The sequence below is a fragment of the Equus przewalskii genome, chromosome 3 (genome assembly GCF_037783145.1).
Source record: "Equus przewalskii isolate Varuska chromosome 3, EquPr2, whole genome shotgun sequence".
NCBI classification, from domain to species: domain Eukaryota; kingdom Metazoa; phylum Chordata; class Mammalia; order Perissodactyla; family Equidae; genus Equus; species Equus przewalskii.
The window spans coordinates 23,126,740-23,142,607 of NC_091833.1; the positions used below are offsets into that span (position 1 = coordinate 23,126,740).

Below are 15,868 nucleotides of genomic sequence, written 5' to 3' on the forward strand. Positions count from 1 at the left end.
AATCCATAGAAAAACTATTGGAAATAATCAACAACTACAGCAAAGTAGCAGGGTATAAAATCAACATACATAAATCAGTAGCATTTCTATACACTAACAATGAACTAACAGAAAAAGAACTCAAGAACTCAATCCCATTCACAATCACAACGAAAAGAATAAAATACCTTGGGATAAACTTAACCAAGGAAGTGAAGGATCTATACAATGAAAACTACAAGACTTTCTTGAAAGAAATTGACGACGACATAAAGAGATGGAAAGACATTCCATGCACATGGATTGGAAGAATAAACATAGTTAAAATGTCCATACTACCTAAAGCAATCTACAGATTCAATGGTATCCCAATCAGAATCCCAAGAACACTCTTCACAGAAATTGAACAAAGAATCCTAAAATTCATATGGGGCAGCAAAAGACCGCGAATTGCTAAAGTAATCCTGAGCAAGAAAAACAAAGCCGGCGGAATCACAATCCCCGATTTCAAAACATACTACAAAGCTACAGTGACCAACAGCATGGTACTGGTACAAAAACAGGTCCACAGATCAATGGAACAGAATTGAAAGCCCAGAGATAAAACCACACATCTATGGACAGCTAATCTTCGACAAAGGAGCAGAGGGCCTACAATGGAGAAAAGAAAGTCTCTTCAACAAATGGTGCTGGGAAAACTGGACAGCCACATGCAAAAGATTGAAAATTGACCAGTCTTTTTCACCACACACCAAAATAAACTCAAAATGGATCAAAGACCTAAAGATTAGGCCTGAAACAATAAGTCTTCTAGAAGAGAATATAGGCAGTACACTCTTTCACATCAGTTTCAAAAGAATCTTTTCGGACACTATATCTCCTCAGTTGAGGGAAACAATAGAAAGAATAAACAAATGGGACTTCATCAGACTAAAGAGCTTCTTTAAGGCAAGGGAAAACAGGATTGAAACGAAAAAACAGCTCACTAATTGGGAAAAATATTTACAAGCCACTTATCTGACAAAGGGTTAATCTCCATAATATACAAAGAACTCACACGGCTTAACAACAAAAAAACAAACAACCCAATCAAAAAATGGGCAGAGGACATGAACAGACATTTCTCAAAAGAAGATATGAATATGGCCAATAGACACATGAAAAGATGTTCATCATGGCTAATCATCAGGGAAATGCAAATCAAAACTACACTAAGATAACACCTTACACCCATTAGATTGGCAAAAACATCCAAAACCAAGAGCGACAAATGTTGGAGAGGTTGTGGAGAAAAAGGAACCCTCATACACTGTTGGTGGGAATGCAAACTGGTACAGCCACTATGGAAAACAGTATGGAGATTTCTCAAAAAGTTAAAAATAGAAATACCCTATGACCCAGCCGTCCCATTACTGGGTATCTATCCTAAGAACCTGAAATCAGAAATCCCAAGAGTCCCTTGCACCCCTATGTTCATCGCAGCATTATTTACAATAGCCAAGACGTGGAACCAACCTACATGCCCAGAAACTGATGATTGGATAAAGAAGATATGGTATATATACACAATGGAATACTACTCAGCCATAAAAAAGACAAAATTGGCCCATTCGCAGCAACATGGATGGACCTCGAGGGTATTATGTTAAGCGAAATAAGCCAGTCAGAAAGACGAACTCTGTATGACTCCACTCGTAGGTGGAAGTTAATATATTGACAAGGAGATCTGATCGGTGGTTACCAGGGAAAAGGGGGGATGGGGGGAGGGCACAAAGGGGGAAGTGGTGTACCCACAACATGACTAACAATAATGTACAACTGAAATCTCACAAGGTTGTAATCTATCATAACATTAATAAAAAAAAAAAATTAAAATCCTCCTCACTCCCCAAAAAAAAAACATTTTAAATGGGTTGAAATAATTCAGAATATGCTTTCTGATCAAAATGGAGTTAAATTAGGAATTAATAAGATATCTAGAAAAACCTCAGATATTTGGAAATTACACCACATACTTCTAAATAATCCATGGGCCAATGAAGAAACCACAAGGGAAAACAGAAACACATCAGAGAAGACAACTTGGATCCATATCTCTCAAATTACATCAGGACAAATTCTATTTTTTTATTTTCACTTTTTTTGAGGAAAATCAGCTCTAAGCTAACTACTGCCAATCCTCCTCTTTTTTGCTGAGGAAGACTGGCCCTGAGCTAGCATCCATGCCCATCTTCCTCTACTTTATAAGTGGGATGCCTGCCACAGCATGGCCTTTGCCAAGCGGTGCCATGTCTCCACTCAGGATCAGAACCGGCAAACCCCGGGCCGCTGAGAAGTGGAATGTGCACACTTAACCACTGCGCCACCAGGCCAGCCCCCAGGACAAAGTCTAAAAGGATAGAAGACTGAAATATCAAAACTGACTCAAATTCCAGAAACAATAATGTAAAAGACCAATACATTTGACTATATAAAAAATGTTTACAGAACAAAAATACACAAGAAACAAAGTCGAGTCAAAAGACAAAATTGGGGGCCAGCCCTGTGGTGTAGTGGTTAAATTCGGTGCACACTGCTTCGGCAGCCCAGGTTCATAGGTTTGGATCCCAGGTGCGAACCTACACCACCCGTCATTCACGCTGTGGTAGCAACCCACATACAAAATAGAGGAAGACTGGTACAGAGTTAGCTCAGGGACAGTCTTCCTCAAGCCAAAAAAAAAAAGGAAGATTGGCAACATGTGTTAGCTCAGAGTGAATCTTCCTCACCAACAGAAAAAAAAGACAAAACTGGCAGAAGTATTAGCAACTTACATCACTGGTGAAGGGTTAATCTTAAAATATGAAGTTCTTCATATTTAGAAAAACAAAAAAAGCCAGCCCTGATGACCTAGTGGTTAAAGTTCAGCGCTCTCACCACTTCAGGAGCCCAGGTTCATTTCCTGGTCACGGAGCCACACCACCCATCTGTCAGTTGCCATGCTGTGGCAGCAGCTCACACAGAAGAACTAGAAAGACTTCAAACTAGGATATACAACCATGCACTGGGGCTTTGGGAAGGAAAAAAAAAAGACAGAAAGCCCAACAGAAAAACGGGCAAATGATTCAATTCATGAAAAGGAAATACAAGTTCTTTTAAACTTATGAAAATATTCAGTCTTACTCATGAAACACAAATTAAAATGTATCATGCTGATCCACCATTTTTTACCTACCAGATCAGCAAAATTCTAAGTTTTTGACTAAAAATTCTGTAGTGAGGCTGTAGGGAAACAGACACTCTTGTGTTTTACTGATAGCAATATAAGCTGGCATAACATTTATGGAGTGTACCTTGAAAATACTGATAAAAATTGCAAATGTATATACCTTTGACCAAGCAAATCCATCTTGGGGGAATTTATCCTAAAACAAATTTGGATACATGTAAAAAGAATTAAGTTCATGGTTATATCATGAAGCACTGTTTATAACAGTGAAAGAATGTGACCAACCGAAGTATCTATCAACAGATGACTAGTTAAATAAAATATGGTGCACCAGGGGCCGGCCTGGTGGCTAGTGGTGAAGTCTGTGAGCTCTGCTTTGCCGGCCTGGGGTTCACAAGTTCAGATCCCGGGTGTAGACCTAGCACCACTCATCAGGCCACGCTGTGGCGGCATCCCACGTAAAACAGAGGAAGATTGGCACAGATGTTAGCTCAGGGCCAGACTTACTCACACACAAACACACACACACACACAAAATGTATCAACACAATGTAATACTATGCAGATATAAAATAGAGTGAGGAAACTCCATGTACTGTTACAGAAAGCTTGCCAAGCTATGGTGTTGAATGAAAAAAAGTAAGTATATTGTGTATACTATGCCATATTTTGGTTAAAAAAAAGAGAGAGAGAAAAATCTGTATTTGCTTTGTAAAAAAAAACTTTGAAAGAATATTAAAAATCCAAATCCAATAACAGTGGTTACTTATGGGATAGGGTGATGCTATGGGTTGAACTGTGTCCCCTCAAAATTCATATGTTGAAGTCCTAACCCCTAGTACCTCAGAATGTGACCTTATTTTGACATAGGGTCATTGGAGATGTAACTAGTGAAGATGAGGTCATTAATACGTTATGATTGAAGTCCTCATAAAAAGGGGAAATTTGGATACAGATATGCACAAAGGGAGAAGGCCATGTGAAGATGAAAGCAGAGACTGGGGTGATGCTTCCACAAGCCAAGGAATGCCAAAGATTGCCAGCGAACCACCGGAAGTTAGGGAGAGGCGCGGAATAGATTCTTCCTCACAGCCCTCAGAAGGAACGAACCCTGCTGACACCTTGATCTCAAACTTGTGGCCTCCAGAACTGTGAGACAGTAAACTTCTATTGTTTAAACCCCGCAGGCAGTGAGACTTTGTTACGGCAGCCCTAGTAAACCAATATAGCTGGAGAGTAGGAACTGGGTACATGATGGTCCAGGATGGAAAGGAAGCCTTTCACCTGTTTATACTTTTTGAGTTTTGAACCCAGATTAATCTTTCAAAAAATTAAATTAAGGAATTTTAAAGAAACATTATCAAGTGAATAGTGACAGTACAATCCAACAGTGACTCTTGATTTTCAGGAGTCAGAGGCTAAATAAAATCTGTAAAACGAACATAGCCCCTTCAGTAATGAAACCAAATTTACTGGCTCTCAAATCCAGTGCTGACATTTGCCAAACATTATACTAAATGAAAGCTGCTTTTCACACTGCAGCTCTGAGTGTAAAGCAGAAGTGCACATGTAGCTTGTATCCAGATTGTAGTTACTAGTGACTCACCATTGGTATCTGCTTTCACTTTCTCTTCTTTGATCTGCAAATTACCCATCTGAATGGGAATAAAAGGAAACACTTGAGAGCAGAGCCACATGACAACCCAATACCATAAATTTATTAAGCTAATGTACACAAGTCTATATGGTAAAATAAAAAAGGGGGGAGCGTGACCATCAACTATTAGGCAGCAATGTTTTAAAATATTTATTTGCACCAGCCTCCTGATAAGCAGCATGCTTAGAACCAGATACCAAGTATATTTAGGTCTGTATATGTGATATTCATATCACAGCTAGATTAGGGTCATAGGTTTAAACAGATTTGAAACCAATTCTCAGTAACTGTCTTTTAGTGAAGATCGATGCTAAACACTAGATTTTAAACTCCAGACTGCCAGAACCATATCCTTTATAATACTTTTTGATTTATTTGTGGATAATTGCCAGTTTTATATCTCTGACTTGATTCTTCTCCTAAACTCCAGGGCCACATTTCCAAATGCCTGCCGGGTACTGTGCAGAAGAGTTAACACAGCAGGCCTGATTGCTCTCCTTAGGAAAGCCAGCCTGCAAGGTTGGCCCTTGGCTGGCACCTGGGAACTTAGATTTTGGGAGGGTTCCCACCATTCCCAGAACTGCTGAGGAGTTCACTTATGCCTAAACTGTTTGTAAAAACATGTGGTTTATGCTAAAACCTGCTTTCCTTCTGGGAGTCTGGAATTTTTATACATGCGAGGCAGAGGATGACTATGTAACAGGCCCCCAATAAAAATCCTGAGCACCGAGTCTCCAGTGAGCTTCCCTTCTCTAACAACAGTTCACATGTATTGTTACAATCTGTTACTGGAGGAATGGAGCACAAATGAGGTGCAGTGTGTGACTCTACCAGGAGAAGAATCTCGGAAGCTTGTGCCTGGCTTCCTCTGGACTTTGCTCCATGTGCCTTTTCTTTTTGCTAATTTTGCTTTGAATCTTTTCGTTGTAGTAAATCATAGCTGTGAGAACAACTATATGCTGAGTCGTGTCAGTCCTCCTAGGAAATCATCAAACCTGACACCTCTTGGGGACTCCCAACACAGGTACTTACTAAGATATCCCCCTGACCTCAAATTCAGAACAGCCAAACCTGAACTCACCATCCTCCATATCAAATCTGCCCTTCCTCCCACTTGCCTAGTCCTGTTATTAGCACTTTATTAATACTACCTGTGAGATCTAGGATGAAAACAGTAATCTTTGCCTTTATCTCCCTTCTCTCCCTTTGTCTAAATTCTTGCCCATTATACCTCCACGATTATCTCTTGAATCCATGCCCTCATTTTCACTTCCACCGCCCAACATAGGCCCTCTATCTCTGCACTATTAGAGTAACTTCCACACTCACGTCCTTTCCATCAAACATCACTCCTTCTAAAATAATCTGTTCTCTACAGTCCGATAACTCTAATCAGATCGAATCTTGTCAGTATCCTTCTTAAAAATCCCCAAACTGATTAACCGCTTTAGGTTCTTAGTTAAGGTCCAAAGTACACTTCCTATGATATTTTCTATACTGCCCCTATTACAACCCAATAACTTTAAGCTGCAGCAAAAATGAGTTCTGATTCCTGTTCTCTAGGCAAGTCTAGCACTTTTGTGCATTCTCTTCTAAAATGCCTTTCACTTCCATCTCTATCTTAAATGACTCGTTCTCTAATATCTAGCTTGAATGTAAACTTCTTCACAAAAAATTTCCCTACTCATAAACGTCCTTTCCCTGCTCAGAGCTCATTTATCACATTATTCTTACCATTTTCAGAGTACTTCTCATATTCTAGTCTTTCTACCTTGACTGTAAAGGTTTTTCTTGTCCTCTACTGGATTTAGCCCATTTCAAGTATCTGCTGACAAACTGATCATCTTCCCAAAGCAATAAAGGGTGACTGAAGAAGAAATGAAACTTAGACATTAAAAAGTTATATAAGACTTCAGACTACAAGAAAATCTATATATTTTTTTTCTGCTTTATCTCCCCAACCCCCCACCCCCGTACACAGTTGTATATCTTAGTTGTATGTCCTTCCAGTTGTGGGAAATCTATATTCTTAAAAATCAATACTCCATTATCACTGAATAAACCTAAAATTAGATATAAGAACAGAAAGCCACAGTTTACACTAAAAACCCTCTTCCAGTCAAATGGATCTTCATTAATCAAGGAAAAAGCAGTCTAAGAATCTAAATGTCAAATGAAACAACTGTTTCAATGAAAGAATTTGTGGCGTCTCCCGCCAACATTTGCAGTAGACGGAAACACTACATCTAAACCTGAATCTACTATTCTGCAATGAGCTACAAATCGCCAACCATATTAAGCATGATCTAAAATATGTTAAAAATAAGCGTAGCACAGAATTATCCAAAAAACATGAAAAAGAGAATCAGAATCTAAATTTGCCTGTCCTTCAATCCCACTGAGAAGGAGGGGCAATTCAAGACGGCATGCATAGGGGACCAGAGGAGAAAAGTCTTTAACCGGCCGAGACGAAAAGATAAGGCTCCATAATGGCCTGTTTAGCCCTAGGCGCAAAGCGGGGCTGAGCGATTCCCCGCGGCAAACCTTAGGGCCATATGAACCACGGGCCTGCCCAGCCCAGGGAGCTCCCTGGAATCGAGGCAGGGTCGGCGTGGGCCCCCCTACTGCGTTCTCCCCGCCTGGAGCTGAAGCCACTGACCGACTTGACAGCCGCTTCCTGCTCGTCCACTGCCAGGGCCCAAGAGTCGGTGGCCATGGTCCCAGGAAAGGAAGGCCAACTCGAGAAAGAAATGCACTACACAGCGCGCCGACAGCGACCCCGGGATCGCCGCAGGCGCGAGAACACCACTCACGCGGGCCGGAAGCGGCGGTGCGCGAAAGTGATGTCATTTCCCGCCCGGCGCGAGACTTCACCGTTCCGCGCCTGGCCGGGCCTGTTCCCGCCCTCGCCGCCTTCGTTCGTGTGTCCAGCCGCGTCTTCCTCCGGCGCAGCCTCGTCGTTCCTTAAAATCCGTAAGTTCTACGACGTGAAACTCTTAGCCGTCACTTCATTGCCTTACTTCACACTGAAGTAACCCAGGTTTTATTTTTACACCTACCACGTCTCATATTAAATGTATAAGTCCCTCTGAACTGTAAAGCTTTACACAAAGGAAAGTCCCATGAGAATACTGTACGATGCCAGTTTCTCCTGTTAAGGCGATAGCATGTGAGACAACAAAAACCAAAACGAAACCAAGAGCCCTTAAACCCCCATAGTCCCGCCACTCCAAAAAACAAACTAAACGAAACCACACACAAGAGCATTTTCCTTTTCTGGGTCCTTGCATTCTCTGTCCGTGTGCATCATAGCACGGATATTTTACATAGTCCTAGACAAAGATACATGCAACTTTAAATGTGACGTTTTTATTATATAGCTATTTTAATAGAAATTTAATGGCTTCAATTGAATATAATTATTCAATTATAATAGTCAAGCTTATATCACGTAAATTACCCAACTCTCCTACCCTTCCCCCCTTGGGGCTATAGGTTGTTTCCTATGTTTTATCATTAATTGATAACATTTCAGTGAACGTCTCCACACCATGAAAAAGCATCTTGCTTGCTTCCAGTTTACTTTTTGTCCCTCCCCACTAGAACACGAACTCTTCAAACAAGAGCAAAGATCTTGTCTTAGTCACAGATGATTGGTGAACCTAGAAAAGTTCATGGCACATACTAGACTTGCAAAAAATATCTTTTAATGTATGGATGAATAGACTAATATGGATTTTAGTTCAAAATGTGTTACTCTAGGACACATTTCTAATCATCGCAGCATTTATGTCAAAATGTATGAATGACTTGAACACTTTACAAAAGGATAAATAGTCTAAACACATAAAAAGGAGCTCAGAATCATTAGTTATTAAGGAAATGCAAATCAAAGTGACAATGAAATACAACTACACAGTGCTAGAATAGCTAAAATTAAAGATTGACCTACTGTGTGTTGGTAAGAATGTGGAATGTTAACCAAAAAAATATTCAATGACGCTTGTTAAAGATGGTAAGGAAGACTTTATTCAGGACCATCAAGATAGGATAGAGATTACTGCAATGGGATTTTTCAGTAGGGGAGAGAGATTGGGCTCAACTCCAAATACTACATGGGCAAGTGGGAATTTATAGCCAAGGAGAAGGGTTAAAGGGTAGTCAGTGGATGGAAAATTACTAAGAGGAAACATCACAGATAAGGGGAGTTCTGGCCAACCCGATCCAACAGGATTCTTGCTGAAGACAGGCCAGGGAGATCAGACATCACCTGGGGGATGGTGGCAGATGAAGTACCCGATCAGATATTCAGGGTGACCAGATATCAAGGGTGGAGGATTCTTGCTAAATTGACTTAGCAAGTTTCTTGCTAAAACTGGGTTTTATAAAGGAATGCACAGATGGGCCAAGGAGAGGGTTCAGGAGCCTGACTAAAGTTTGGTCAAGCAAAGAAACTTTGTCAGGATCAGCTGGAACTCTTATAAGCTTCTGGAGGGAATGTGAAATGGCACAATGGTTTTGTATAAGTTTGGCAGTTTCTCCAGAAGTTAATATACAGTTACTTCATGATCCAGCAATTCTACTCTTAGTTATTATCCAAGAGATATGAAACATGTCCATAAAAAGACTTGTACACAATTGTTCATAGCAAATTTAGTCATAATAGCCCCAAACTGGAAACAGTCCAAATATCCATCAGCAGGAGAATAGATAAATTATGGTATATTTATCCAATGGAATACTACTTAGCAATAAAAAGGAATAAACTACTACTGATACGCACAATGAAATAGATGAATCTTACAGACATTATGTTGAAGGAAAGATGCCAGACACAGGAGATGCATACTGTGTGATCCACTGATATGAGATTCAAGAATAGGAAAAATGAAATCTTTGGTGATAAAAATCAGAACAGTGGTTGCCTCTGGAGGGGGGATGTTTGGACAGGATGCAAAGAAACTTCCTGGGGTGATGGAAATGTTCTGTATCTTGATTTGGGTCTTGGTTACATAGCTGTATTTAAAATGACATTGAGCCAGCCCTGATGGCCTAGCAGTTAAAGTTTGGTGTGCTCTGCTTCGGGGGCCCAGGTTCAATTCCTGGGGGCAGAACCAAACCACAGCAGCCAGGTTGTGGTGGCAGCTCACATAGAAAAGCCAGAACTTACAATTATACACAACTATGTACTGGGGCTTTGGGGGGGAAAGGAAGAAAAAAGCAGGAAGATTGGCAACAGATGTTAGCTTACGGCAAATCTTCGCCTGCAAAAAAAAAAGAGGTCATTTTATTGTATATAAATTATACCTCTCAATAGCGCTGATTAAAAAAGCAAAAGTAGGAATGAACTACTGATAGATGCAACAACACAAATGAGAGCTTTACCATCTCATGGACATTATACTGAACAAAAAAATCCAGACACAAAAGAATACATAGTACATGATTCCATTTATATAAGTTTAAAACAGGTATATCTAATCTATAGTGATAGAAATTAGAATAGTGGTTGCCTGGGGATGGGCTGTGAGAGAACTTTCAGGGGTGATGAAAATGTTCTTTATCTTAATTGGAGTGTGGTTACATGTGTATGCAATTGTAAAATCTCATGGAATTGTACACCTAATATCTGTGCGCTGCACTCTATATAAAGTATATGTCAACTAAAAATAAAACAGACAAAGAAATGAAAAAAACCAAAGTTTAAAATATACAGGTAGAAATAAATTTATTTGTATTGTTAAAAGGGCGGCGAGAGTAAGAAGGGTTTCTCAGCTCTTAACCATTCATCAAAACAGAGGGCACACACACACTAGGCTACAGAAGAAAGCATGCCAGATGCCATGTCTTCCCAAATGACACCGGCATCCTCACCACCAGTGAGCTGCTGCTTGGAGACTACATTATTAGGAGACAGCACCATGGTCTAACTCCATGTCAGCCAGCAACCTTGAGAGAGACTGCTGATTGGTTTTCTGAGTAATAATGCTCCTTCTATCTTACTGTTGTAACAGTTGCTTAGAAAAAAACAACAGCTAGATTTTGAGGCAGCACTCCTTCGTATTCTTACCTCAGACATATACACAGCAAAGCTTTTCATGAAAAGCAAAAGCAGCAACACCAAAAGACTCAGTTGTAAGTTCTTTGGGGCAGAGGATCTTGCTTAGAGCAAAAATTGAAGTCTGAGTGCCACTGCCGCCTTTGGATTGCATTTCAGTACAAAGTGCAGCTGCTCTAGCATTGAGGGGGTGATTCCTACAGTGCTTCCATTGAAACACAATTCCTAGAGCTAACTGTGGAATTGAAGATAGGATTTTTGCTTGCATTCGATTTGTAGGGTGTTTACTGAAATACTCACTTGCACCTATTGGAAGGCAGATTGCCATTTGTTTAATCCCGGTGAGTGCTCTCAGGAAAGTCTAGGCTGAGGCTCCAACTGGGACAATGAAACCAGCCAACCAGTCTTCACAGCAGCTCTGGGCAATAGAGAACTCTCTGCTAGAGCTCCCACTCCCTCCGTCAGCTAGTGTTCATGTTCCAAAAGGAGGGCACCCAGCTAGAAGCTACTGAGAATCCCACTCCTCCCTAGACCGGAGACCAACGAGAAGGGCACGTTCTCCTGAAGCTGCAGACTAGACAGCATCCTGCCCGGGTCACATTCACTTATACTGGGCAGATACCATAATGAGCTAATTTTTTTTTTTTAATGCATCCTACACAATTTACTTGAATCACCTCATTAAATTCTCACAACATTCCTACTGTTATCTCCATTTTACAGCTAAGGTTCAGAGAAGTTGACTTTCCCAAGATGGTGTGGGCTAGTAAGTGGCAAATCTGGAATTTGAATTCAGGGCAGCCCAATTGCAGAGAGCGCTGGGCAACAAAACCAAAAACTGAGGGCAGAGTGAGGGGCTGGCTTTCCTGGAATGGGAGGACTCCTTTCTGGACCTAGCTTTTGACCGGGCCAAGGGGTATCCCAGACAAGAGTTCCACCTTCTATTCACGAGCCATGCAGGCACCTGATTGGCCAAGGCAGGACAAGCCAGTCAGTCAGCAGAGGGCAATAGCCTTCCTTGGGGCACTTTCTAACTGGCCAGTGGGGCCTGAATACCTCCTGAGATGCTGACTAGATGGGCTTGAACTGCATCTTATATGGAATTGCTTGATCAGATGATGAATTTCGTCTTCATCACTCAACTGTCTCTCCCCTAGGTCACATTTAAGAGGTGAACAGAGAACGAGCCTGCCAAGGAGACTGAGAAGTGACCAGAGAGAAGGAAGCACAGTAGGTGTGGTATGTCACTTTAGTCACACCAGAAGAGTGGTTAGAGGAAGGGATGTCCATAGTGGTAAATGCTGCTGAGGAGTCAGAAATGATAACTAAAAAGTGTTTTTTGGATTAGCAACATGTAGGTCATTGGTGTCCTTGGTGAAGGCTATTTCTAAGGAGCGATGGGGTAGAAGTCAGATTGCAGAGGGATAAAGAGTGGGACTCAGTGTGTAGAAGCAACTCTTACAAGATTTTTGGCCATCAAGCAAAACTGTAAGGCTGGAAAAGGATAAAGAATAGAGAGAAGGTTGAATTTTAAATAGGAGATGGGTATGAACATGCTAAAATATCCATGAGAAAGTTAATGGGTGAAACTGAGGACAGCGTGGTAAGTGAAATAAGCCAGTCACAAAAAGACAAACACTGTATGATCCCACTTATTGAAGTATTTAAGATTAGTCAAGATCATAGAGTTGTCAGGGGCTGGGGGAAGGAGGTCATGAGGAATTATTGTTTATTGGGTATGGTTTCAGTTTTACCAGATGAAAAGAGTTATGGAAATGGATGGTGGTGATGGTTGCACAACATTCTGAATGTATTTAATACCACTGAACTGTATACTTAAAAATGGCTAAGATGGTAAATTTTATGTGTATTTTACCACACAGAAAAAAGCCATGAGCCGGCCCGGTGGCGCAGCGGTTAAGTTCTCATGTTCTGCTTCTCGGCGGCCCCGGGTTTGCCGGTTCGGATCCCAGGTTCGGACATGGCACTGCTTGGCACGCCATGCTGTGACAGGCGTCCCACATATAAAGTAGAGGAAGATGGGCACGAATGTTGGCTCAGGGCCAGTCTTCCTCAGCAAAAAGAGGAGGATTGGCAGTAGTTAGCTCAGGGCTAATCTTCCTCAAAACAAAAGAAAACAAAACAAAACAAAAAACCCCCTGGAAAATGAGGGGGTGCTAATGGTGTGGGTGAGGTTGGAAATATGAGAGGGAGAGTTAAATGGAGCAGTCCTTAAAAAGCCCAGGAGAGGGAATTAGGTGCACTGTAGAGGAATTTAGACAATAGGGAGGCTTCCGCCATTGTAACAGCGGGGAGAGGGAAGGATAGGTGTCCTTAGAGGAAGGTCTGTGGCAGAGGCTTGAGGGAGTTCGCTTATGCTGGCCGTTTGCTGGGGTTAGGGAGATTATTTACTGACAGCTGAGGGGGATAATGCAGTTGGAAGTTCGAGGTGAGTGAAAAGTCTTGAAATGGTCACAGAAGAGAGCGAGAAAGTGAACCAGAGAGGACTAATGATCTGTGAGGCTGGAGGCACTGCAGCTTTTTCTGAAGTTGTTCCCTTCATTGATGTCAAATATGAAATCAGATGAATAGAACAATATTTAATTTGTCCCTTTAGCATAATCCTCTTGTAGAAATTAACAAAGCAATGCTGTAACACTGGGACCTGTTCTGTTGTTAAACCTGGACTTAAAGGGCATTGGCTTATCCGGACAATTCCAAGCAAATTTAGAAACTGTTGGTGTCTAAGAGGAACACAGACCCAGAGAACAATACACCTAGCACACTTGGCCACACAACTTGACCAGGGCTGACTCATGTTTTATCAAGTCTGAGCATAGGGATGTTTGCTCTCAGGAATGAGCTAAACTAAGACCACTTGGCTTTTCTCCAATTGGGGAATTCCAAGGATGCTGGAAGCATATGGATGAGGTTACAGTAGTCCCCCCTTATCCACGGGGGATGTGTTCTAAGACCCCCAGTGGATGCCTGAAACCACAGATAGTACCAAACCATATGTATATACTATGTTTTCTCCAATACTGTACATGCACACCTATGATAAAGTTTAATTTGTAAATTAGGCACAGTAAGAGATTAACAGTAATAAAGAACAATTACAATATACTATAAAAAAAGTCATGTGAATGTGGTCTCTCAAAATCTTATTGTATGTACTCACCCTTCTTGTGATGATGTGAAATGATAAAATGCCTCTGTGATGAGATGAAGTGAGGTGAATGGCTTAGGCATTGTGATGGAGCGTTACACTACCATTGACCTGACCATACAGAGGATCGTCTGCTTCTGAACTGCAGTTGACCACGAGTAACTGAAACCTCAGAAAGTGAAACCGCGGATGAGAGGGGACAACTGTGTAACAGAACAGTTGTAAAGACTCACCAAATGTGTACTAGTACTTCCAGAAGAGTTCCATCTAAACACCCACCCACCCATACACACCTTCCTGTGGGAGAATCTGGCTGTAGTCCTGGGCTATAAGGATGCACTGAAGAAAGATCTGCCCCCCAACCACCTCTGCCTACATCACTAAAGCACAGGCAGTGTGTCTCATCTGAGCAGCTGGCATCTCAGCCAGCCACTACTCTCAGGCTTCACCTATTAGTCTTTTCCTCCACCTACTATCCCCTATTTTACAATTAGAACTATTATGGAGAAGCCCTTGCTCTGCTGAATACTAATGCCAGATCAGTTTCTAAGCCAAGGCAGAAGCATCCAACAATGGGTTAGAGAAATAGAGGGCATAAGGTAGGAGTGTGACAAATACCCTCCAAGCAGATCTCCACCTGGCCTCTAACTTCCCACTAGGTGTTTGAAACTATTCTGGGGAAGCCCTGTCCCACTCAGGATTAGGAAAGCAGGGTACTGGAGCCCCTACCATCAGCCCCTCAGGTTCCCTCACCCCCAGTGTGTCATTTTGGGAAGATGCTACAATCTGAGTCAGACAACAGAATAAGGAACATTTACTCTCAAGCAGAAAAGCAGTCAGGTGGAACTGCAGGGATCTCCTAAGAACCCTGGTATCTATGTCCAGGACCAAGAGAACCATGAAGAGGGCCCCTGAAATCTAGAACAGCTTGGGCAGTGTCGGAGAAGGAGAGGGGCCAGTTGCTTCTGTGTGACAGGTGACAGGCTTGGCATCATACATGCCGTGTATGACACTCATCCCTCATACTACCTGTTCTTTCCAAACCTTCGAGTTTCTCCCTAGAATTATTTTGTATAGTGCATCTAATTTATAAGAGCCAGAAGTCCTTTTTGGAATAACAAGTAGGTGTAAAAACCTACCCTTCCTCCTCTGTAATATCCCTTCAGTCCATTTCTTTGGTGTCCTCAGTACAACCAATGACATCCTGGTACTTGCTATGTGATGGGACTGATGCAATAATAATCTTCTAACCAGTTTCTCAGATGCCAGCCTTTTTCAGCTTTAATATATCCTGTACACCTCTTCTAGACCAATCCCCATCCCCCCCAAAAATCCAATTTCATCACTTCCTGTGATTTAAGCATCTATGACAATTTACTACTAAATCCAAATCCTGTTCAAACAATCAAATCTTCATTTTCTCCCTGACAAGTCTTTCTCTGCCCATGTGGCCAGGTTGCTCTCCTCACTACTCATGTGCTGTCTTTATCCTAGTGAAGTTGCTTTAGTCTTAATATTCCCTGCCCCTGGCTAGGGCACTCTTCTTGTCACTTGGAATCCCACTTTTCTCTAATAAGCAAACTCCACTCCTTCATGAAATCTTTAACCTCAGAAAACTTTCTGAAGACCAGTGACACTCTGAAGTAGCCTTCATGTTAAATAATAAACAAGAGCTGAAACAACACAGGAAGAAGACTTATTTCCAAGCCCTATTTTTATTCCTTTCCCAAGACTAGAAAAATAGAATGTAAAGACTTTGTAATTGTTGGCATCTACCTTCTTTCTGATTAGTAAGCC

General features: G+C 41.5%; 1 protein-coding gene and 1 long non-coding RNA gene across 2 annotated transcripts in view; one reads left to right on the forward strand and one right to left on the reverse strand.

Annotated features, from left to right (window-relative positions):
• Positions 1-7,692, reverse strand: part of LOC103552403 (ATP-dependent RNA helicase DDX19A) — a 24,812-nt gene extending 17,120 nt beyond the window's left edge. The window contains exons 1-2 of the mRNA XM_070613867.1: positions 7,504-7,692; positions 4,794-4,842 (exon numbers count right to left, since the gene is read on the reverse strand). Of these exons, the coding sequence (XP_070469968.1) occupies positions 4,794-4,842; positions 7,504-7,560 (106 nt within the window). The 5' untranslated portion in view covers positions 7,561-7,692. The remainder of the gene's footprint in view (positions 1-4,793; positions 4,843-7,503) is intronic.
• Positions 7,681-14,039, forward strand: LOC139082481 (uncharacterized). The gene is made up of 2 exons (XR_011538530.1): positions 7,681-7,817; positions 12,060-14,039. It is a non-coding gene; the product is annotated as an uncharacterized lncRNA (long non-coding RNA).
• Positions 14,040-15,868: the final 1,829 nt, after the last annotated feature.